Source organism: Crinia signifera, chromosome 4, assembly GCF_055691185.1.
Source record: "Crinia signifera chromosome 4, ASM5569118v1, whole genome shotgun sequence".
In the NCBI taxonomy this organism is placed as follows: Eukaryota; Metazoa; Chordata; class Amphibia; order Anura; family Myobatrachidae; genus Crinia; species Crinia signifera.
The window spans coordinates 221,003,917-221,029,108 of record NC_139220.1 but is presented as its reverse complement, the minus strand read 5'-3'; the positions used below and the strand labels follow the sequence as shown (position 1 = coordinate 221,029,108).

At 44.6% G+C, this 25,192-nt stretch overlaps 1 protein-coding gene across 1 annotated transcript in view; it reads left to right on the top strand.

Annotated features, from left to right (window-relative positions):
- Positions 1-1,504: 1,504 nt before the first annotated feature.
- The window catches only part of MINDY2 (MINDY lysine 48 deubiquitinase 2), a 77,961-nt gene continuing 54,273 nt past the window's right edge, over positions 1,505-25,192 (top strand). Inside the window, exons 1-2 of the mRNA XM_083183817.1 lie at positions 1,505-2,255; positions 15,054-15,111. Of these exons, the coding sequence (XP_083039943.1) occupies positions 1,605-2,255; positions 15,054-15,111 (709 nt within the window). The 5' untranslated portion in view covers positions 1,505-1,604. The remainder of the gene's footprint in view (positions 2,256-15,053; positions 15,112-25,192) is intronic.

Genomic DNA, 25,192 nt, shown 5'->3' with positions numbered 1-25,192 from the left:
GTAGCGGTGGCGGTGGTGGATGGAGGGGGTTGCCGATGGCCAGGAGCTGGGGGGTTGGGGTGCAGTGGTGGCTGTGAAGGTGCCTCTCTGTTCACAGCGACCACCGCACATCACTGATTTTTTTGCGTATATTTTGAAACCTCTCTCAAAGGGTTAACCAGACTTTTTAAAATGTTTAAAATGTTATTATTTATGTAGTAATGCAGTATATCCAGTGCTATTTTTCAGCAGGAACCAGCAGGAACTCAGTTCCTGAACTTCTAATTAAATATGATATCATCAGGAACTGAAAATTTACTTTTTATAAGATAAGTTTTATTTTAATGTCACCTGTGAGTGCCTTTGTTTCTAAATACAATATATACATCTATCTCTCCCTCCCTCTCTCTATTATATATGTTTTTTGTTTTTATTTAATTGATCCACCCGCAGACCTGGAGTTCCTGAACCTATTTTCCAGAAAAATAGTACTGAGTATATCAATACAGATACACAAAAATGAATGTCTGCAATCATATCTGTTGTACAAATTTGCAGATCTGGAGTAGAATGGGTGGAGCTTCATCAAAAAAATAATAGCACGCAATGAGATTATGTTTTTAATTTTGTTGGTACAGTCTAAAAATATTATAGCAAGAAATTGCTATTGGCAGCAGCAACTTTTGCAAACCTGCTCTTTGATAATGGGATACGGTCATTGGGTCTACAGCAAGTTGGTCGACAAGCATTGGGTCGACGACGTTAGGTCAACATGGGGATAGGTTGACATGGTTCTTGGTCAACATGGGTTTAGATCGACAGGACATTAGGTCGACACAAGCATTAGGTCGACAGTCAAAAGGTCGATATGGGGTTTTTCACTGTCTTTTGAGCCGACATGTACCGACAGGCAGTATTTCATGTGCTACCATCCACTAGGGCGTGGTGGGAGAATAAAATAGTGTGCCGAGCACAGCGATGCACTGTGCCTGAAGCATTGTGAGCGAAGCGAGGGCATGCGGTGCACTGGAAACTGTGTCCATGTTGACTGTGTTGACATTCAGGCAAAAAAATCAGTTAAAAAACCCATGTTCAATCTAGACACTGTCGACCTAATGACCTGACTTAGACCCTTGTCGACCTTGTCCCATGTCGACCTTTCTTCCATGTTGACCTAATGCTTAGGACCTAGAGTAGAGCAAACTATCCCAACCAGTCATAACTCGCCCAAAAAAGGGAAATAAAATCTGATTTATAATAAAACTGACAAATGTAAAAGGGAAAAAAATAAGTGCACTACTTTTTGTCTTCTGTATATTCACTTTATTAGTATGCGCTAGACACACACACACACACACACACACACACACACACACACACACACACACACACACACACAAATTAGGCTGCAGTTACAGCACATTCAGAGACACACACTAAGCTTCTGCTGCCTGTCACTGTTTGAATAACTTTATTGATACCGAATACAGCGTTCAGCTGACTCCATCACTTTGGTTATATAGGAGGCAGAATCCCAGCTGTGTGTGACGTCACTAGGGGCGGGGCTGTCATGGCGGCCGGGACAGCTGCTGAGGAGCCGCTGCGGTCCCGGTAAACACCCGGTAATGGAGAGCCTTGGCACGGCGGTCGCTACCGTCGGGATTGGGACGGCAAGGTCCTCCGAATCTGTCGCCGTGAACTCTGCCAAGAGAGACGCACAGTCGGCGTGCCCCGGGGATGGCAGTGACCGGTTGCGGGTACCGGCTCCGTGCAGCGAGCAGCCGGTGGCTCCCGAGAAAGAGCAGCAGCAACAGGCCGCGAAGGCCCTCGGCCCGGAGCTGCCCATTGCTGGAAGCGTGCCCGTAGCCTCGGACACGGCGACCGCCCGGAATGGGAGCCCGTCAGAGATCGGCATTGAGTCGGCTGTGGGGAAAGGACTGACCGCTTCTCTCACCCACGAGGAGCCGAGTAGCAGCGGCCACAGCGCCCCCGGGGGATCGCAGAGCCTGGACTCCCTGGAGTCTTTCTCCAACCTGCTCTCCTGTGCCAGCTCCGAGTTGGTCAGTGACGGAGCGGAGGAGAGGCTGCTCGGGGCAGAGGAGGAGGACGAGGAGGCCGGGGAGGCGCAGGCGGCCAGGGAGCGCTACCCGGGACAGTCCGTCTATCACATCAAGTGGATTCGATGGAAGGAGCAGAGCACCCCGATCGTCACCCAGAACGAGAACGGGCCGTGCCCCTTGCTGGCCATCATGAATGTGCTGCTGCTGGCGTGGAAGGTACAGTGTGGTCACCGGGCTCAGGGGCACCTGCAGGCGGACGGGGGGCGGCGGCCAGTGCAATCCATGGCTCTGTAGCTGGAACACGGCAGCAGGTGCTGTGTGTGTGGAATTGGGCGTCCCTTATAATCTCCTCGGTGCTGATGTTACTCAGGATACTGTGTATTACTTATACATCAGCCACTTTCCCAAAAGAAGCTAAATATCACGAAGTTCTTGGTCAGGAGATCTGCTGTTAAGCGGAGTGTGTAGACTGAGGGTGCATTGGAGCTTAGCATTTGTGTATAATACGGGTATGAGACCTATAACCTGCTCGATGGTTCATTTGTGATTTTTGATCTTGTAATTGAAGATCTTCTACTTCACTGTCCATCATTGTAGAAGAACATCTACTCCTTGCTTAAGTAAATGTTACTTTTGCTATGTGAATTACATTTTAGTACTACTGAAGTGTAATAGCATGGAGATGTGTTCATATAATAGCTACAACTCTACTTTTGCTTTTTTTTACCATTTTAGTGCCAACATCTCTGAGAGATGCACAAACCATCTGCTAAACTGCCAGCGTTGCTCACATTTGTTATATAAAGTCAAATAAAAAATGTGTTAAGATTATATTTCCTATATAAGGTAAACCTTATAGGAATAAAAATGCTTGGGCAATTGTGACACCTATTTTGACAGATTCACTTGGCACTCAAATGTTTAATATGGACAATGGGGAGAATTCACATCAGTGTGGGATGTTGTTCCAGAATGGGTCATCTTGCTCATTGGCATTCTAGGATTTTCCTTGCATCCAAGGAAAGTGCCCAATTTGTGTAAAATGATTAAAAAGGGACCCATACATCAGTGGAAATCTTTAAATAGCTGATTTTGACTGAAGCCTGATCGGAATTGGCGTGTCTAAGCTTTTTCTAATGGATAAAAAATACCTATTAAAAGCATAGACCAAACCTTTTTCTTTAGCTTTGTTTTAAACCAATGTTTGCCTATAGGTTAAAGCTAAGTGGATATAGGGGGTTATGCAGAGATGATTACTGCTGTGCGAGTTTGCAATCTGATTACTGTGCATGCGTACGGATCGTAGTATGCATGCGCAAACCAACATAGCAACTAAAATACTGAAAATATCTCATCGCAATCCACTTGCAGTTTGACTGACAGAAAGATGGCGTTTGGGGGTTGTAACCTGACATTTTGTAGGAGTGTCAGCAAACGGTGGTGTGGACAGGTGTTTTGAGGGAAGGGTGTGTGACGTTCGCTCCGGCCTCGATCAGTCTTTCTATTTCAGAATTGTGGAAGGGTCAGACATAAGAATGTTTGCGCAGACTGGGAAAATCATTAGCTGGTTAGTGGATTGGTTATAGCGATCCAATCGCAGATTATTTGTGCGTTTGCACTCTGTCTGGTCAGTGTGTAACTAATCGCAGGCCTCCGCAACTTTGCAGATGAGCGTCAGGTCTAAATGGGGCCCATAGTGTTAGTGGTTGCCGATACTGTGGGAAATAGATGGCAGATAACTGTTCATAGGTGTAATGATTTCAGAAATATTCATATAAATGATATTTTCGCCCATTATAGTCAATTGGCATTCCTTTTCAGCAGACCAGACTGTCATTCCACTGTCATTCCTTTTAGTACATCCCCTGCTGTGGTCCCTCCCTGTGTTGGTGTCTCCAAAAATGCTGCAAGTATACTTTAATAAAGACTATGGTGTACTATTCATGCTCATGGCTTTCATAGTACTTTTGCAACAAGCATTAGTACTGCGGAAATGGTCAATATGCTGGTCCATTCATATACATTATTTATATGTTAGCATTTAAGAGTGTGTTTGTTGAAGATGAATATAAAAGCATCTACTTAACCCTTTGAGTGCCAAGTGAATTTGTAGAAGTTGGTGTAAAAAATTGGCAAGCAAACATTTTTATTTATAATGACCTGTAATCTTGACTGTAACTCTGAACTGACTCTGTAACCTTGTATAGACAATAAAATATTTTTAGACATTTTTTTTTTTTTATTATTATTATTAGAATTTCTATAACAAATGTGAGCGACACTGGCATTTTTTTAGCAGATATTTTGAACATCTCTCAGATATTGGTACTCAAAGGGTTAAAACCCGTTTAGTTTCTGAAATTGTGCCGTTTTCTTCGTATCTACTATACCAGTGGATCACCAAACTCTGTGGCATGTATTCAGTGCCGGTGCGAGCGGCCGGCGAGGGGGTTAAACTGCGAGGATCACAGAAAACCAGTGATCCTCGCAGTTTAAGCCGCGCGCCGGCCGCTCGCACTATGCAACGTTCCGGGGGAATCCTCGCAGTCACAGAACTGCGAGGATTCCCCTAAACTGCGAGAGCCGCGGCTAGTGCAGCAAACTCGCTGTAATTAGCCTCGATTCTCGCAGCTTTTGGAGGCACATACGCCAATTCTCCCTCGCTCAAAAAACGGAGCGAGGGGGAATTTGCTTATGAGGGGGGTCAGTTGAATACTGACAGGGTGAGCGGTGACAGCGAGCAAAAAGTCCTGCTCGCAGTCACCGCTCGCCCACGGCATTGAATATATGCCTGTGTGCTTAGGCCTCCTTGGATGGTTTGGGGCACTTGCAGGGTGCCTTGGGTTGGTAGACTGTGTCCAAATAAAAAAAAAAATTAAAATTATGGCAAAAGTGATCAATCCAATGCTAATGGCTAGCAATCATAAAACATGGACAATTCGCATCAAAACTGTATACCGCCACATAACTGAACCTAATGGGGCGTACACAAAGGAGGATTTAAACAAGAAATGTGTTCTGAGCTATTTAGTCTGGGAGATTTGCCACATTCTGGGTCTCCCATACACACGGATTTTTGCGCAAAATGTTTCCTTTAAGTATAGGAGATTTGTTTAAGCAAAACCAATTTTAAATAATATGTGGTTATATGGGGACACGTTCTAGCATAGTTTCCTGTGCACGTAGGGATGTGTGTAGGAGAGCGATGCTAGATCAGAATCGCTCAGCACACAGTTCTGCACAGCGATCGTTCAGGGCCAGTGTTCTCAGAAAATGCCTGCATATTGCTATGTGTGTAGAGCCCGTTACAGGAGTGAGGGTGAAGTAGATCGCTTCTTAAAACTTGGGCGATTTGCAGTCTCTGGCCAAGTGATCCGACTAGCTATATACTACATGCTTGAATGATCTAGACCAGTGGTTCTCAAACTGTGGGTCCCAACTTTCTCAGCATGGGGTCGCGACTCCAGTTGCTGACCATCAGGCTGATGACTTCTCTAATCTCAGTATGTGATTCAAGCAGTCGGAAAAATCTGATGAATTGTCTGTTATTTTAGACTCCTCGCATCATTTTGTGCCTCCACAATGCTGCCATGCATGTGCCGTCTGGTGACAGCACATGTTATGTGATGACCTTCTGCAGTAAAGCCCTGTACACGCAAATCGATTTGCTTTTGATTAGATGTTAGATTAGATTTTCTATCAGATCTGGCATTAGATCTATTCTTTTGCATTAGATTTCGAATTCGATATACGGTCATGGTACATTGTTCACATTCAATTTACTAGATCAAATTTGATATTTCCTTGGCTGTACAGTAGATTTTTCTTTTCTATTTTTGTGAAAACGGGAGCATGCATCCAATCGAATGTAGATCAAAAGTGCCACAAAATCCATTTGATTTTGCTTCTGTAAGCAAAATCGAATAGAAAATCGATGCATGTGTACAGGGCTTAACTTTGCTGGGGTCCTGTAATTATTTTTATTGTTTTAATGTGGTCGCAGAGCAAAATAGTTTGATCCCTGATCTAGACTGATGACAGTGGCACGTGGGGCGTTCACACTGAGCGATTTGTGCTTAAGTACAAATGCTACATAGCGACGGGACCAACTACCCTGGATTACTATATGATGTCTGTCTAAGTCTATGGGCAGTATTCAATGATCAATGTTTCACTCAATCTCTCATCTAAAACATAGGTAGATTGCTAGGCGATAGACATTTCATTTTTTGTGTTGCACTTATTATGGGCGTGCTACAAAAAGTCCAGTTTGAGCTCTTAAATGGATGACTTTTCCACACCAAGGGATACACCCGAATAGTGCTTCATTTGAATAGGTACATTCGGTGACTGCCATTGAGAAAACATTTACATATTGCCCTATTTGTATGGATTCGGTGTAAGCAGCACTGCTTCCTTTTGACACAGGCCAGGAGCTTTATTATTATTTTTATTTATTCTATAACTTTTCTCCATTTTCTGTTTGACTATTGATGCCCCAAGATTTATCATTTTCATTTATTGTCCACTTTTAATACAAGGAACTTGTTTCAAACATTCGCTTATGAAGTCTTCGTATTTTTATTTTTTGTCTCTGTGGAATTTTGTCTAAGGTCAAGCTTCACATAATGGGAAATGGGCTAATTAAATGGTTTGACATTCTGGCTCTATTTCATACACTCTGGAATAGAAGGCATATTTATAGCACATCCTAGAAAATTGGTTATTATGAACAAAATGTACCCTATTTCATGCATTTGAAATGCACAGATCATACTATCATAGAAAACGCTCACAGTAGTTGCTTTAATCCATTTGATCTAGCTGTTCCTAGCACAAGATTCTAGTGTTTTTTGTGAAACTACAATAAGTTAGTTTTTTTTATTAGAAATGAAATCCTATTTAGAGGGGAATTCAGTTGTTTTTGGATGCCCACAATTAATGGGTTTAGCTGCTTTACCCTTTGCATTTGAATGTGATATGCATGATTTGTAATGGGTGCCCATGGCAATAGCATTTATCTGCAAAAAAGCCGAATATCATCTGTTCGGTTCCCAAAAAACAACCTGTAGGAGTCAAGTTCCAGACTGCATACTCATTCTCTATTAGAGCAGTGATTTTTAACCCTAAATAAGATTTTAAAATGACCAAGGCACACCATGAGATCCCCACAGGACAAAACACATTGGCCCCCACAGGAAAAAAAACAAACCTAATGGCCCCATATAAAAAACAATCACACTGGTCCCCACAGGTTCACCTTTACATGAAAAGAAGAGACCAGTAAATAACCGTTGAACTGGTGGTGGCTGTAAACTGCTTTGGGCATTTCTAGCTCTGTGGGAACAGCTCAAGGCACTCTAGTGTGCCACGGCACAGTGGTTGAAAAACACGGGTTTTTTTTTACCTGGTGGAGCAAGAGCACCGTAAGTACATTAAGATTTGCTCTTGGTCTATCAGAGTCGGTTCTCCCAACACCACTTTTCCCTCCTTTTTGTTGGCTCTGGGCTTTAGCATAATGAACAGAGTTCCTGTCTGTGATTGTAATGTCATTGTAGCTCTGCATTCATTCTCTAACCTACAATTAAGTCGTCCCAATGCTAAGAGCTCGGATAGTTGAATTCTTTTTTTTTTTCTCTTTTCTTTGTGCATTATACACCAGCAATTGTGTTTATACATTTTGTATTTTTGTATCTACTTGTCTTATTGTTGTAAGACTGCAATAGTTGCACGTTGACAAAATCTGATGACTTAATTTTGTACGGCAGTATGTTTTCAGCGTAGGCTAAGCTACGTTGTCAGCGTAGCCCTATGCCTGCCTAGCGTAGTGTCCTTGCGGCAGCCTTGCATAGTCAGCGTAGAGTCCCCGTCAGGCCGGGTAGTCACCTCACTGTCCCCGAGAGCTGCAGCTCTGTCCCTGGCAAGCCTAGTGAGCGCCGCTCACACAGCCACGGTAACCGCCAGATCCCCTGCACTGGCGGACGCCGGCGGAGAGGCGCTCCATCTGTCTGAGACTCTAACGCAGGGGTGTCCAATCTTTTTGCGTCGAGGGCCAGATTTGGTGAAGTGTAAATGTGTGGGGGCCGACCATTCAGCCTGACATTCTTTGAATCATTAATCACATCAGAATGGTCCCCCACTCTGACCCCCTTCTCTTAATGTCCATCAGTGCCTCCATTCATTGTATGTCCCCAAGCCTGACCCTCTTTCACTGTATGACCCCCATTCACTATGTATCCACCAAACACTGCTGTCACTGTGATTGTGGAGTAGGGTGATATACGATTGCAGCAGCAGGGGTAGGACGCCAAACACATCTGACTGTGGCAGCTGGCACCTCCTCACTGCAGCAGACAGCAAGGTAAAGGCTCGCTCACTGGGGCCCCACCTTTAGTGTCCAGTGCTGTGCTTCCCACAGCTCTGTCCGCTTCCAGCTGGAGGCTGCGGGCCGCTTGAAATTACAGCACTGGCCTCATTTGGCCCCCGTGCCTGACTTTGGACATGCCTGCTCTAACGTCTCAGACGCTTGTGCGTTTTCAGTAATTCCTGCGGCAGGGTACAGCAACCCTGCCTGTGTCCGCTTCAGGGAGACAGGTGTTCTCAAGACATTTTTCCCCCCCGCACACTGAGTAGTATTAGTAACCAATCTTGAACACTACATGATAATAGAATTCAGAGATATTGGTTACATATACCTGCGCAGGTGTATGATATGCCCCCAAGCCACATCAAGGCTTCTCTGTATATATAAGGTCCCTAGCGCTATATCTAGGTGCAGGGTGCAGCACATCCAAAACTATCATAAGCCACGATCTGTATGTATGGTTAGGTGTTTGGTAGCACGTGCATCTCCTGAACAAAGGGGGGGGGGGTGCAGTGCGCAAGTGCGTCTCATGCACAATAAAGGCCGCATTTGCCAGTGCTCCATGTTACATACTGGCAAATGTCTCCATTTCAAACCCCCACTATCCACGCCAGCCTGAAACGTGGCGAGCGGACGCGGTACGCGTCCGCCTGACCTGTTCATACTCCCACTATCCACGTCGGCCTGGAGTTTATTTTATAAAGTGTGGCGAGCGGCCCCCTCGCAAAAAATTCATATGGTTTCTGCTGAGCGCGGTAAAAATAAAAATAGCCACCAATTGGAAAACAAGTACGAAGCCTTCAATAGTAGCCATAAAAGAGATGATTTGGCATATTTATCATATGGAATACCTCTCAAGTATTGTGGAGGAGAAAGTAGACACTTTCAAAGATATTTGGTCCCCATGGTTAGCGTACCAAAACCTTACCTATTGATTGGTGGCCATAAGGGTAGAAAGTCTTGAAATAGGGGAGTAGCTTATGGAAGGTTATTATTCCTATGCTATTGACTTCTGGCCTTTTTCTTTTTCTATTGTTTATTTTTTTGCAACTCGAGCCTAGAACATACCCCCCCCCCCCCCCCCCCATTTCCTTTTCCTTATTGTTTTGTACGTCTGGGATTGTCTTAGTTTAATTATTTGTCGCTTTATGTGATATGGAAATGTTAATTAAGAATGACTTAATACAGTTGTGGTATATGTATTTTCAAATAAAAATCTTTTTTTGCGGAAAAGAGAAGCAGCAACATAAAAAAAAAAAAAAAAAGGGTGGCGAGCGGACGTGGATAACTTGACGTGTATTCCGCATCCCCTCGAGGGTCTCGCTGCTCTTGCCACGCTTCGGGCTTGGTGGCTGCTGCGCTCGCCACACTTTATAGAATGAACTCCACGTCAACGTGGATAGTGGGGGTATGAACAGGTCGGGAGGATGCGTAACGCGTCCGCTCGCCACGCTTCGGGCAGACGTGGATAAGTGGGGGTGTTTCAGGAACACATTCACACCTATCATGTCAGGCAGGTTATAATGGTTGTGAGGCAAGGGAAACAAAGAAACTATTTTTGCTAGGGCACTTCTTACTGGTTATATAACATTTAACAATTTAAAATAGTTTATTCAAAATTGGCTAAAAAGACATGAACGACATGTAACATGGTAAATGGCCCAGAAACCCCCCAAAACACCCCTGAACAGTGAAATGTCCCACCAAAAGTATTTTACGCAACCCCACGATCAACGTGAACCTGAAGCGTGGCGAGCGCAGCGAGCCCGCGAGGGGCGGCGGTACGCGTCCTCCGACCTTTTCATACCCCCACTATCCACGTCGACGTGGAGTTGAGAATAGAATAGTGTGGCGAGCCACCGAGCCCGAAGCGTGGCGAGGGGACGCGGATACCTTCACAGGTAAACGCTTCCCTTCGCGGGCTTTACAGGTATCCGCGTCCCCTCGTGGGGCTCGCCACGCTTCGGGCTTGTGGCCGTGCTAGGAAACAAGTACCAAGATAAGTTTGTAAATGACCGTGTGAACAGTGCGAGAAATATTAAATTCAATTAGAACAGATTAAGTAGCAATCTACTAAATTTGTGAATAGAGAGGTCCTTCTTCTATAGCAGCGGTGGCCAACCCGTGGCTCGCGAGCCGCATGCGGCTCGCCCGCTTGTAATGTGCAGCTCTGTAGGGACGTGCTCCGTTGCTGGGACAGCTCCCCTGCTCCCAGCACCGGAGCAGGGACAGGGAGAGACAGAGCTGTGTCCCCCACAGGACACAGCTTCCCCTGGCGCAGAGATCAGCTGTCTGATCCCTGCGCTGCTAATGAAGCGGGGAGCGGCGAAGCGGCGGTGGATGGAGCGGGGTTTTGAATTTGGCACCAATTCAAAACGCCGCTCGCGGTGGTTTGAACCTTCCGCCGTCCGGGAGCCAATGAGGGCTCCCGAATCAGCGGCCAATAGGAAACGGCCGCGGGGAGCCAATCAGCGCTTGCCGCGCCGTACTCCGACCCGCCCCCGGCGTCTGACATCAGACTCCACCGGGAGGGGCGAAGAAGAAGGCGACTCCACGCCGGCGGAGCGCTCCTGAAGACGCCGGCGGCCGCTGAAGAGGCCAGAAGACGCCGGGATCAAGACAGAAGATATCCGGCGCCTTCTGCAAGAAGAAAACAAGCGGCGCCGCCGCTGGCCAGAAGAAAGAAGATGGCGGCCGGAGAGGCCTGTGGGGGTGGGATGCAATAGAGCTGACGAAGCTCCCCCCCCCCGTGGCCTCTCCCAACACCAGGTAGGGGCCTTTGGCCACCTACCCCCCCATCCACCCTAGACCACCGGGTGTCTGGCACTAGGCCCGTGGGCACTTTCAGGCCCTTCCGGCCTGTGGGCGCATTAGTCGGGCTTTCTTGGCCCGTGGCTCATTTGTTTGTTGGTCCCTCCTGGCCCCTCAGAGAATAGGTGGGCCCTCCAGCATATGATATCTGGCACTGTGGGTGCATATCTGGCACTGTGGGGCGTATATGTGTGTGGCACTGGGGGCATACCTAGCACTGTGGGGGGCATATCTGGCACTGGGGGCATAAAGTTTTGGTATGTAGCCACTCCCCCTTGTGTCATATGACCACGCTCCTGGCCACTCCCATGTCCACGCCCCTTTTTGGTGCGCGCGCATGATGTTGGCTTGATTGCCGATATTTTTTGGCTCTTTACCTCTGACCAGTTGGCCACCCCTGTCCTATAGTCTCTTATAGCATTAAAAAAACTCTCAAATTGTAACCAACGTATTTCACATTAAATCGTATCTAAATTGTAGCAATTTGTTGAAAAGCAAGCACATGTTGTGACTAAGCACTTAAGTATGGATACGTAGAAAGTCTGAGGACACCGTTGTTAATCCCCTTAGAATGCATTCATATTGTACATATAGGGAAAGTAAATGTTGAAAAGATATAGTATTAGGTTTCAGAATACTTGCTGTGCAGCATCATATGTATCACATTGGATGCGGCATGGTTTCATCTGTTTGCCCAATATTATATATAATAGTTGAGAAGTATAGAGTTAGTGAAAGTTAGAAAAGGACCTGCACAAAACTAGCCACTAACACCTACTAGTTCTCCTCTTGTAAATGTTACAGCGGAGGGGAATGTTCAAGTGTTTAAGCTCCGTGTCTCAAAATTCCGGCAAGTACTAGGAGTTACTGCTGTCTGCCTCGCGCTCTGTGTTAGTTTAGTTGGCCGATGAGTGGACTCATAAGTACTAAAGGGAGATATCACTGCTTTTGTTCAGTATAATTTATATAATATATTATATCCATAGAATGTGCAACTATGTGCCACTATTATTCAGATTCAAATAAAAGTACATTTAATGACATATATAATAAAAGACAATCAAAATCAATATTGGAATAAATCAAGACAGTATTTAAAAATATATGTAAAATACAAACAAAAATGCTGCTAAAACGTTTTGTTTGAGAGGGAATATACATCAATTTGTACAGTACCGAATCAGTCTTAGGTGTGGGGATGGAGTCCATTCCTATTGTGTCCTGAATGGGTCCCATAGGCTGGGAATCTCAGGCTTTCACAAACTGCTTGCTCTGTTGACCTTTGTGGAATTAATCCTTACTTGAGGGATAGCACTTCCCGGCCATTTTGTAAAAGGGATCCACTGGATTGGTCAGCAAATACTCCCTTTTGTCCTTGGGAGGAGCAATGGTGAAATGGCAGTGCAGGTAAAAGTTGTATAAGGCTAGTCCGGTCTCCAAGGCAACTTCCAATGTACTGGTAGTGTTGGGCAGTAATATTCCCTCTCATCCACCAACGTGTTTTGCCTGTGCAGTGGCTTTTGCGTTGGTGGATTAGAGGGAATATTCCTGCCCAACACTACCAACACTACCAGTACCATTACAGTGGAAGTTCAATGTACATTAAATGTACTTTTATTTGACTCTGAATAATAGTGGCACCATAGTTGCACATTCTATTGAATTATTGATAAAATTGTTCACTAGACTATAAGCTGGGTCTGGCCTAGTTTTTCACTGCTTTTAAATAAAGTAAAGAACATGGACACGTTGTTCTAGAGGTGCCTGCGGGCATCTCATCGCACAGTACAAAAAGTGTGTGCTGCTCTGCAACCAGGGGGCGCAGAACCCAGCAACCGCAGCTGATCCATTAGAGCCGGGGGGCTGGGCTGCACCTGGCTCAGGTGATTGGACACCTGAGCCCTTTTAAGGGATCCAGGCCAGCACAGCCCTGCCGGTGATGGCATCCATTTTGACCAGTCACCTGCCTCCTTACTGGTTGCTGTCTTTCTGGTTCCTGCTTCCATCTGCTTCTGGGTAGGGTGTGGCCATTCTAAATAGCAGTCACGGCTGTGGGTTAACACCCAAACTCATACCAGGTCTGTTAAGAAATTGTTATATGAAAACTTAATTGCTTAGTAGCAATGCCTTACTCTATAATAAGGACCCACTAAAACTGGTATTTTGAAAGCTAAGGGGCAAAGACAATGTTGGGGCAGACAGTTTTAAATGTAATGAGAGGGTAAGGGTTAATAGCAGCTACAATGTATTTCTTAGCCATTTTGTTACCAATAACCTACACGCTATATTATTAGCACCACCCTCACCTGCTATCAAAATGAACTGAGTCCTCAGGAAGTGCAGATTCCATATTTTAAGTGATTTTCGTTGTACCAGAGCTACATTCATGCAGGGCTATCCTATTAATATGGTGCAAGACCATTCGCATTGAGATCAGACGCACCTCTTGTGCAGGGAGACAGCCACTGTATCACATCACTGCCTGGTGTCCGGTGTATGTTGCTGCTACTTAGAAATTAGTCTGTACGTCGGCTCACTCACATGCACCTTGAGTAGTGCACTGGTTGGAGGGGGTGGTCTTGTGAGGTCTTAAGCAGCGATATAGCTTATATATCTATCTCTCAATGTAGGTATATAGATCAATGTAGGTATGAACAGTAAGAGACTCAGATGTAGTATTCATTCTAGCACCCGCTACCTTTGAAAACCCATGCAGTTCCTGTTCACTGCCTAGGGTGTCACTGTTTGCTGTGGTGTTTCTAGCACAGGTCTGTGGGGGGGGGGGGGGGGGGGGGAGAGAGATGGGTTGAATAACCCGGGTTGGACCATTTAAGGGCAATTTAACATGATCCAACCCATATATAACACTGCTTATATACCGGGTTGAAATGCAGGGTTGCTCAATCTGGGATATTTAATAGTGGTCCATTTTATACCCCTTTCACACTGCAACTACTAAAGGTATATTGCATTTTTTATTTTTTGCTTTTTAAAACGGGTAGAGCTGCAGTGTGACTGCTCCAGGGTGCTTTAACCGTTTAAGAAATACCGGTATTTTTTAAACGGTTAAAAAGCCTAGCCTTTTCAGAGCCGTTTTTATGCAGGGAGAACGGCTGTATTTCTATGGCCTAAAACGTGTTCCTTGGGGGTTAAACGGGTTGAATGTGTGAATGGTACTTGCATGCTATTTAAAACTGTTTTCACCTGCAATGCGAAAGGGGTTTAGTGGCTCAGACCCTTTTTAAATACAGTTTTGAAATAACGGGTCTTAAACGTTTAGGCAATGTGAAAGCCGCATTAGTCCACCTCAACCGGGTTATGCAGCTGGGAATAACCAGGGTTATTTTGGCGATGAGAAAGGGGTACTGATGTAATACATATTTGCAAATAAAGGGTCCATACATTAGGTAAGTATCTCCGCAATTCCTAATTCTCCTGATATCTGGGTCAGGGAAATTCAATGTGTTTTGAAATCCTTGTATTGCCGATGCAGGACAAAAATGATCTGCATTGCCACATTGGACTTTTGACATGCAGTTTATTCCCTACTGATTGTCATTCAAATGGTGTTTTTTTTTTTTTTATCACAGATTAGAGGGGAAGCACCCACCTGATGTATTACTCTCATTATAAGAGGTTTACCTATAATATTGCAACCCTCTGTCGGTAGACTTCAGATGTCCTTATGCACACAGATAATAGAGTTCAGAACTGAGATGTGCCATTATAAAGGCAGTTAGGGTCTACTATCTTTCAGAATACTAGGAGGAGTACTAAGTATTCCTTGTAAATGTAGTTTTTGGTACTGTTGTTTAAGTTATTTATATATCTTTTTGCAGGTGAAATTACCTCCCATGATGGAGATTATCACAGCAGAGCAGCTCATGGAGTATCTGGGTAAGTGAATTATTTTATTTGATTTTTTTAGTAAAAGTCAACACTTATCTGATATAGCAATCATTCTGATGTACACTGTGTGTGAATGGAATCTTTAGGTACAGAAAAGTGTCTCAGGCGCTGTGGGCAACTGCTTGGTGTGAGATCTTGAATTGATAAAGCCACCCTGTGTGTGCCGAAAAGCGTCTTTTTTAAAGATCCATTTATGGCTCCACATAGTGAGAGCTCTGGGGGACCGAGATCTACACACTCCCCGATACCCCCAGCTGCTGCTGATCAAGGAACGTGCAACGGAGGAACAGAGACCTTACCTTGTCTGCTGGGAGCAGCATTTGTGCTCCAAGCCGTGCTGTCTGGAAGTTACTGACCACAGAACGTGCAACAGAGATCTACACCCGGTCTGCTGGAAGTGGCACCTGTACTCCAAGCCGCGCTATCTGAAGCTCCTGACACCCCCATGCACCGCTGATCACAGCGCAGCACTTACTTGGCTAGAGAGCGGCATCTGTACCCCGAACCGCTTTACCCAAAACCCCAGGGATCTGCTCACTGCTGCCTTATTGAGTGACACCCAGGCGGCCTCCGGCTGTACATCAGTGCCGGCATCATAGAACGGACTTTTGCCCTAAAGCAGGACGGCGACTTAGGGACAGTGTGGATAAACCTTGTCTATTGTAATACCATTAGAGCCTCTACCGTTTACAGCACGTTACAGCTCATTGGCAACTTGCAGTAATGCTGCTTTCACACTGCCAAGCCGTTTAAAGAACCGGTATTCAAAACGGTATTAGCTTTCACATTGCAGTAGATTACCGTTTAAGTACCATTCACATTGCAGTAAACCGTTTAATCCCCTCGTGTCCCCTGGTACCTTACCTGCCAGCTGGTACCCTTGCTCCCCCCCCCCCCCCCCTGTCACCTGGTACCCCCCTCTTCCCCTGCCCTGGTACCTTGCATCCGGGCAGCATGGTAGGCAGCGGGCATTCAAGGGCTCCTAGTCGGCAGGTCCCAGACTGATTGCTGAAAGCATCGTGCAGGAGGAGGCTGGTGCTCAGACAGCGAGGGCACTGGGGATCCGGGCAGCGCGGTCCGTGCTCAGGAGGAGGAAGCGGAGGAAGGTCCATTAGGAGATTGTAATTTCAATGGCGGGGTCCCTGCCGCGAATGGGAAATAGCGGGCCCGGAAATTACATATGTGCATATCTAATGAGCTGCTAATTAAATATGCACATATTTAATGAACGGCTCCGCTATTTCCCATTCGTGGCAGGGACCCCCACCAATGAAATGACAATCTCCTAATGGACCTTTCTCCGCTTCCTCCTCCTGAGCACAGACCGCGCTGCCCGGATCCCCAGTGCCCCCGCTGTCTGTGCACCAGCCTCCTCCTGCATGATGCTTTCAGCAATTATGCCGACTAGGAGCCCTTGGATACCCGCTGCCTGGATGCAAGGTACCAGGGGAGGGGGGGGGAACCTGCCGACTAGGAGCCCTTGAATGCCCGCTGCCTACCATGCTGACCCGGATGCAAGGTACCGGGGGGGGGGGGGGGCAGGACAGGTACCAGGGGAGGGGGAAGACTAGTGTAGGATCTTAAATACCGTTTCAGAGCCATTCTCACTGCATAAAAAATGGCTCTGAAACGTGTAGGACTCTGCTTTGGAAATTGGTTGAAATACCGGTAACTTCAACCGGTAAATCAACTCTGGCACTTCCCACTACAGCCTTAAACGTTTAGAAAGGGGGGGAAAACGGCAATATACCGTTTAAGACCTGCAGCCTTGTACACAATCTATACACTTGGTGTCCTCTGGCTATTGTTTCAACCTAACCTTTACTTCAACGCAATAAGAGGACAGCTGTCTGCACTGTATGTAAGTGAAAAACTGGTGACTACTTAACACCATCCGTAAGGGCACTTGGACTCCAAACTCATGGAGTCAAAATCCATTTAATGTGGAACCAAAGCAACCTAAAAATTGTACTGGTCTTTAGAAAATTTCTAGGCGCATTTGAGCTACTAAAGATTTTAGATTAAATTGTTCCATAGCTAATATGATATATTAATTGTGATTTTTTATTTTTTTTTGTTAAGGTATGTGATTTGTTTTAATTAACCCCTTCCCGACATTTGACGTACATTTACGTCATGGTCGGGAAGCACTTCCCGACACATGGCGTAAATGTACGTCATGGATTTAAACTGTCACCGCGTCTATAGACGCGGTGACAGTTTCAACATGTCTGCTGTCCCTGACAGCAGACATGTCCGTGCATGCCCCGGGGGGGCTGCGATGCCGCCCCCCCGTCGGCGATCGCTGTGATTGGCTGTTCAGTGTGAACAGCCATTCACAGCGTTTTCCTGTGTCACCGGCGAATAACGTTCGCCGGTGACACGGGATCAGAGGTGATTGGTGCTGTAAAGTACAGCACCAATCACCGCGGGGTGTAAGGGTGACACTGGTGTCACCCCACCTCACCCCGCCCGCCCCCAAAGGCCGTGATTGGTCCGTCGGTCCGACGGACCAATCACAGCCAAGGAGGGGGATTTAAACTAACGGTGACTGCACTGCAGACGCCATTCCGGTCTGGAAAGCGTGCAGTGCGGTCACCGTACCCCCCTGCCGCCATACTGACCAGAATACTTGCTGCAATACTTACCTGATCGCTGCTGATTGCTTCCTGGATCCTGTTCAATAATTGTGCCTTCCTGTGAAATTGTGCTGCTGCAGTGTACTAGCTAGATAGATAGAGAGATAGATAGAGATAGATAGAGAGAGATAGAGAGAGATAGAGAGAGATAGAGAGAGATAGAGAGAGATAGAGAGAGATAGAGAGAGATAGTGTCAGAGAGTGCTATATTTTGTGCTGCTGCAGTGTGATATAGTTATAGATAGAGAGAGAGAGAGAGAGAGAGAGAGATAGAGAGAGAGGCCTACTGACAGAGTGCTATATTTTGTGCTGCTGCAGTGTGATAGTTATAGAGAGATAGAGAGAGAGAGATAGAGAGAGATAGAGAGAGATAGTGACAGATTGTGCTATATATTTTTTATATAACTGACTGCTGCCCCCTCCTTTTGTGCTGATCAGTATAAATTAACTGATCAGCAACTTTTTGGGGGCGCAGGTTTTTTTTAATATATAGATATACCTGTCAGTGCTGCTGCTGCAGTGTCATAGAGTGATAGATAGTGATAGATAGTGAGAGATAGAGAGATAGAGAGAGATAGTGATAGAGAGTGCTAAATTTTGTGTCTGCTGTCCCCGCCTTTTGTGCTGATCACTATATCTGAGGTGATCAGCAACTTTTTTGGGGGTACAGAGGTTTTTTTTTTTTTATATATACCTGTCAGTTGCACCAAAGGTTGTGCACCTGCTGCACCTCACTGGTAATCAGTGTCGCATCACTGATCACCTTTTTTTTTTGTGTGTGTGCTGTGGGGTATTTTTTTAATTTTTTTTTTTACACACACTGTGATTTTGTGGGTGTCCTGTGGCCGCTGTGCGCTGATCAGTGACGTACATCACTGATCATCTTTTTCGGCACAGGGTTGATCTATTTTTTTTTTTTTTTTTGATCAAATTCCTGTTGCCTTTGAGCGCTGTTCAGTGACAGACGTTACTGACCAACATCTGTGCTCAATTTTTGGCGCAGGACCTTTTTTTTTTTAACCCCTTCCTTTTTTTTTTTTTTTAACCCCTTCATTTTTTTTTTTTTTAACACCTTCATTTTTTTTTTTTTTTATTGGTATAAAGTATTTTTTTTTTTTCTGCACTACATACACACTACACACTACATACCCCCCGGATTGAAATAAAGTTTGTGCCCCCCCCTACACTATACACGTGTTGAAACATTTCACTACCGGTAACACAAAAATAAAAATGGCATCCCAAATGTCCTCCCAAATGTCCTCCCAAATGTCCTCCCAATCATCCAGGAGAATGTATTCAGTGGAGGAGGCATATGCCATGCTTGCTTCTGACTCTGACACAGCCAGTGATGCAAGCGGGGAATTTGAAGGATTTGCCTTAAGCTCCTCTTCCTCCTCTGCTGATGAGGGACCCCCTCAAAGACGCCCCCGTAGATCAGCTGAGATTCCCCCCCCAATAATTGATCTAGTATGGACCCCACCACCAGACAATTTTGAGCCCCAGGTTCCTGAGTTTTTGGCCATGCCAGGAATCCAATTTGATTCCACAGGTCTCAGAGAAATTGACTTTTTCAAATTATTTTTCTCTGATGATTTTATAAATTTAATGGTGGACCAAACTAATTTATATGCCCAGCAGTTTATTGCTCAAAACCCCACGTCATCATTTGCTAGGTGGACCCCTGTAGATGCAGTAGAGATGATGACGTTTTGGGGTCTGGTGTTTCATATGGGCATAGTAAAAAAGCCAGAAATTAGGCAATATTGGAGTACAGATGTTCTGTACAGTACTCCATTTTACCGTATGGCCATGCCCCGGACTCGATTTGAGACAATTCTTAAATTCATACATTACACCGATAATGCACAGTGCCCACCCAGAGATGATCCCACCTTTGACCGGCTATTCAAAGTCAGGCCGGTCATTGATCATTTCAGTGCCAAATTTGAAGAGGTGTACATCCCTGAAAAATTTATTTGTATCGACGAGTCCCTTATACATTTTAAAGGAAGGGTTAAATTCCGCCAGTACCTTCCCAGTAAGAGGGCAAGGTATGGCATAAAAATGTATAAACTGTGTGAAAGCACCTCAGGGTACACCCACAGGTTTAGGGTTTATGAAGGGAAGGATTCAAGAATTGAACCGCCAGAATGCCCCCCCTCCCTCGTAGGTGTTAGTGGGAAAATTGTCTGGGATTTAGTGCACCCCTTCCTGGATAAAGGTTATCACCTCTATGTGGATAACTTTTACACTAGCATCCCCCTGTTTAAGGCCCTTGGTTCAAGAGGTACAGCAGCTTGCGGTACTGTGCGCAAGAACCAAAGAGGCCTCCCAAAAACGCACATTGCCCAAGTAATGAGAAGGGGTGAAAGCAGGGGAATATGCAACGAAAATATGTTGTTGGTCAAATATAAGGACAAGAGGGATGTCCTTATACTGACAACAATTCACGGAGACAGTACCACCTCCGTCCCTGTACGAGGTACCAGTACCCACACCTCAAAACCTAATTGTATCCTGGATTACAATAGGTACATGGGCGGAGTGGATCTTTCAGATCAGGTACTGAAGCCGTACAGTGCCCTGCGGAAAACAAAAATCTGGTACAAGAAGGTGGCCGTGTATATCATCCAGATGGCACTGTATAACGCTTACGTGCTATTCCGTTCTACCGGCCAGAGGGGGACATTTATGCACTTTCAAGAGGAAGTCATAAAGGGCCTAATATTTGGGAACCAGCAGGCAGAGGGCCCCAGTACTTCTAGTACTGGCCCCCGTATTGTACCAGGGCAGCATTTTCCTGATGAAATCCCCTCCACTGGAAAAAAGGGCAGGACACAAAAAAGGTGCAAAGTTTGCTATAAAAAGGGAATAAGAAAGCAAACTATTTTCCAGTGTGACACTTGCCCCGACAAACCCGGCCTATGTATAAAGGAGTGTTTTAAATTATACCACACATCTATGGAATATTAGGTTCATAATTTCACCGTGCTTCGGGGGTCTTGCTAATGCCACATAGCACCCACCATTCATTCCACCAGAATCTGAGCCGCAAAATCCAAAAATCACTCCTTCCCTTCTGAGTCCTGCCATGCACCCAACTGGTATTTTTTGGTCACATGTCAGGCATTGCCGTACTCGGGAGAAATTGGGGCACAGATTTTGGGGTGCTTTTTCTCCTTCATACCTTCTGAAAATTAAAAATTTTGAGCCAGAACTGCATTTTTGTGTAAAAAAATGTAATTTTTCATGTTCACTGCCCACTTGTATCAAAATTGGTGAAACCCCTGGGGGTTTGAAATGTACACTCTACCCCTAGATAAATTCCCTGAGGGGTGTACTTCGCAAAATGGGGTGACTTGTGGGGGGGTTCCACTGTATTGGTGCAACATAGCACCCACCATTCATTCCACCAGAATCTGAGCTGCAAAATCCAAAAAATCACTCCTTCCGTTCTGAGTCCTGCCATGCACCCAACTGGTATTTTTTGGTCACATGTCAGGCATTGCCGTACTCGGGAGAAATTGGGGCACAGATTTTGGGGTGCTTTTTCTCCTTCATACCTTCTGAAAATTAAAAATTTTGAGCCAGAACTGCATTTTTGTGTAAAAAAATGTAATTTTTCATGTTCACTGCCCACTTGTATCAAAATTGGTGAAACCCCTGGGGGTTTGAAATGTACACTCTACCCCTAGATGAATTCCCTGAGGGGTGTAGTTTGCAAAATGGGGTGACTTGTGGGGGGGTTCCACTGTATTGGTGCTTGGGGGGTCTTGCTAATGCCACATAGCACCCACCAAAATTCCACCAGAATCTGAGCTGCAAAATCCAAAAATCACTCCTTCCCTTCTGAGTCCTGCCATGCACCCAACTGGTATTTTTTGGTCACATGTCAGGCATTGCCGTACTCGGGAGAAATTGGGGCACAGATTTTGGGGTGCTTTTTCTCCTTCATACCTTCTGAAAATGAAAAATTTTGAGCCAGAACTGCATTTTTGTGTAAAAAAATGTAATTTTTCATGTTCACTGCCCACTTGTATCAAAATTGGTGAAACCCCTGGGGGTTTGAAATGTACACTCTACCCCTAGATGAATTCCCTGAGGGGTGTAGTTTGCAAAATGGGGTGACTTGTGGGGGGGTTCCACTGTATTGGTGCTTGGGGGGTCTTGCTAATGCCACATAGCACCCACCAAAATTCCACCAGAATCTGAGCTGCAAAATCCAAAAATCACTCCTTCCCTTCTGAGTCCTGCCATGCACCCAACTGGTATTTTTTGGTCACATGTCAGGCATTGCCGTACTCGGGAGAAATTGGGGCACAGATTTTGGGGTGCTTTTTCTCCTTCATACCTTCTGAAAATGAAAAATTTTGAGCCAGAACTGCATTTTTGTGTAAAAAAATGTAATTTTTCATGTTCACTGCCCACTTGTATCAAAATTGGTGAAACCCCTGGGGGTTTGAAATGTACACTATACCCCTAGATGAATTCCCTGAGGGGTGTAGTTTGCAAAATGGGGTGACTTGTGGGGGGGTTCCACTGTATTGGTGCTTGGGGGGTCTTGCTAATGCGACATAGCACCCACCAAAATTCCACCAGAATCTGAGCTGCAAAATCCACAAAATCACTCCTTCCGTTCTGAGTCCTGCCATGCACCCAACTGGTATTTTATGGTCACATGTCAGGCATTGCCGTACTCGGGAGAAATTGGGGCACAGATTTTGGGGTGCTTTTTCTCCTTCATACCTTCTGAAAATTAAAAATTTTGAGGCAGAACTGCATTTTTGTGTAAAAAAATGTAATTTTTCATGTTCACTGCCCACTTGTATCAAAATTGGTGAAACCCCTGGGGGTTTGAAATGTACACTATACCCCTAGATGAATTCCCTGAGGGGTGTACTTTGCAAAATGGGGTGACTTGTGGGGGGGTTCCACTGTATTGGTGCAACATAGCACCCACCATTCATTCCACCAAAATCTGTGCTGCAAAATCCAAAAATCACTCCTTCCCTTCTGAGTCCTGCCATGCACCCAACTGGTATTTTTTGGTCACATGTGAGGCATTGCCGTACTCGGGAGAAATTGGGGCACAGATTTTGGGGTGCTTTTTCTCCTTCATACCTTCTGAAAATTAAAAATTTTGAGCCAGAACTGCATTTTTGTGTAAAAAATTTAATTTTTCATTTTCAATGCCCAGTTGTACCACAATTGGTGAAACCCCTGGGGGTTTGAAATGTACACTATACCCCTAGATGAATTCCCTGAGGGGTGTAGTTTGCAAAATGGGGTGACTTGTGGGGGGGTTCCACTGTATTGGTGCTTGGGGGGTCTTGCTAATGCGACATAGCACCCACCAAAATTCCACCAGAATCTGAGCTGCAAAATCCAAAAATCACTCCTTCCCTTCGGAGTCCTGCCATGCACCCAACTGGTATTTTTTGGTCACATGTGAGGCATTGCCGTACTCGGGAGAAATTGGGGCACAGATTTTGGGGTGCTTTTTCTCCTTCATTCCTTGTGAAAATTAAAAATATTGAGCCAGAACTGCATTTTTGTGTAAAAAATTTAATTTTTCATTTTCAATGCCCAGTTGTACCACAATTGGTGAAACCCCTGGGGGTTTGAAATGTACACTATACCCCTAGATGAATTCCCTGAGGGGTGTAGTTTGCAAAATGGGGTCACTTGTGGGGAGGTTCCTAAATTTTAGCATCTTATGGTGCCTAGAAACCTACATGGTGCCTAAAAAATAATCTCAGAAAAAGGAGTCTCCAAAATCAAGTAGGTGCTCCTTCTATTATGAAGCCTGTGGTTTGGTCAACGTGCACACTAGGGCCACATATAGGATATTTATGAAAACAAAAGAATTGGGGGAATCAATTTTTAGTCACATTTCTCTAGTAAAATGTACTGTGTTCCTTAGAAAAATGTATTAAAATTGCAAATCTGCAAAAAAAAAGAAATTTTGAAATTTCACCTACACTTTGTTTTAATTCCTGTGAAACACCTAAAGGGTTAACAAACTTCCAAAATGCTGTTTTGAATACTGTGAGGGGTGCAGTTTTTGAAATGGCATCATTTATGGGGGTGTCTCACATACAAGTCCCTCAAAGTCACATCAGAACTGAACTGGTCCCTAAAAAAATCAGTGTTTGAAATTTTCTTGAAAATTTGAGAATTTGCTATTCATATTGTAAGCCTCCTAGTGTCCAAAAAAATTAAAAGGAAGTTGAAATAATGATGGAAATATAAAGTAGACATATGGTCTATGTTAGTTATTAACTATTTTGAGTGGTATGATTATTTGTCTCACAAGCAGAAAATTTAACATTTTGCAAATCGCTAAATTTTCCATTTTTTCACGACATTTTGGTATTTTTCACAAAAAAACACAGACTGTATCGACCCAAATTTACCACTAATTTGAAGTACAATGTGTCACGAAAAAACAATCTCAAAATCACTGGGATAAGTAAAAGCAAAAAAAAGTTATCCCCACTTAAGTGAGACATGTCAGATTTGAAAAAAATGGCTCTGTCAGGAACGCCAAAACTAGCTCTGTCAGGAAGGGGTTAAGAAAAGTTTTTTTTTTTAACTGTACAGTTGTTTCGTTATTTCTATGCCAAGCGCCATTGGTATTGCCTCCTTTTTTTTTTTTTTTATGGAATCTGTTCTCTTTTCTCACTTGATTAATTGTAATATTAGTGAGCGGTCACCACTGATCTTGTCCCTGCCTGATGTTGTATAACTGTGTGGATCAGTCATGCACATTCAGCATCCTCCAGCTTTGCATGTTTTCCCTTGCACCCCATTGAGGTGTGATGGAAAACTTGATCACTTGCCCCTTTGAAGGGGGTATTACTAAATAGTCAGGTCACAGCAGAATTACTAGTTTAACTTTAAAATCATAATTTTTTTCATAACATATGAAATTGAACATAACTGATGGCTCGGCAGACAAAAGAAGGCCTTGAGCATTGTGCTTCACTGGGATTACAGAGAACAGCAATTGCATTTCTATTTGTGTGCTCCGGATTGTGTATGTTAACAAAAACCTCTCATTTACTTTTGTGGGCTTTCATATCAATTTGCAGCACAAAGGATGCTGCCAGTTCTCGATGACTTTAAGCTTGTTGTTTACTGTCCATACTGCATTTCTCTGATGCGCCAGATCACAAACTGTGGACATAATGGTGTTTTCATGCATTGCACTAATTGCATATTAATGTCTGCTAGTATAATAGAAGGGCTACAGATAGAGCTAGAATTACATTTTAAGTGTGAAATAATGTAGTGACCATGTTAATTAAAGAAATTCCTCAAACATATTAACAATTTCTTTGGCAATTTTGTTAGAACAATGCAACAAAAGGCATCATCTTTCTAAACCAGAGACCATTGACCTAAAATAGTAGCTACATTAAGAG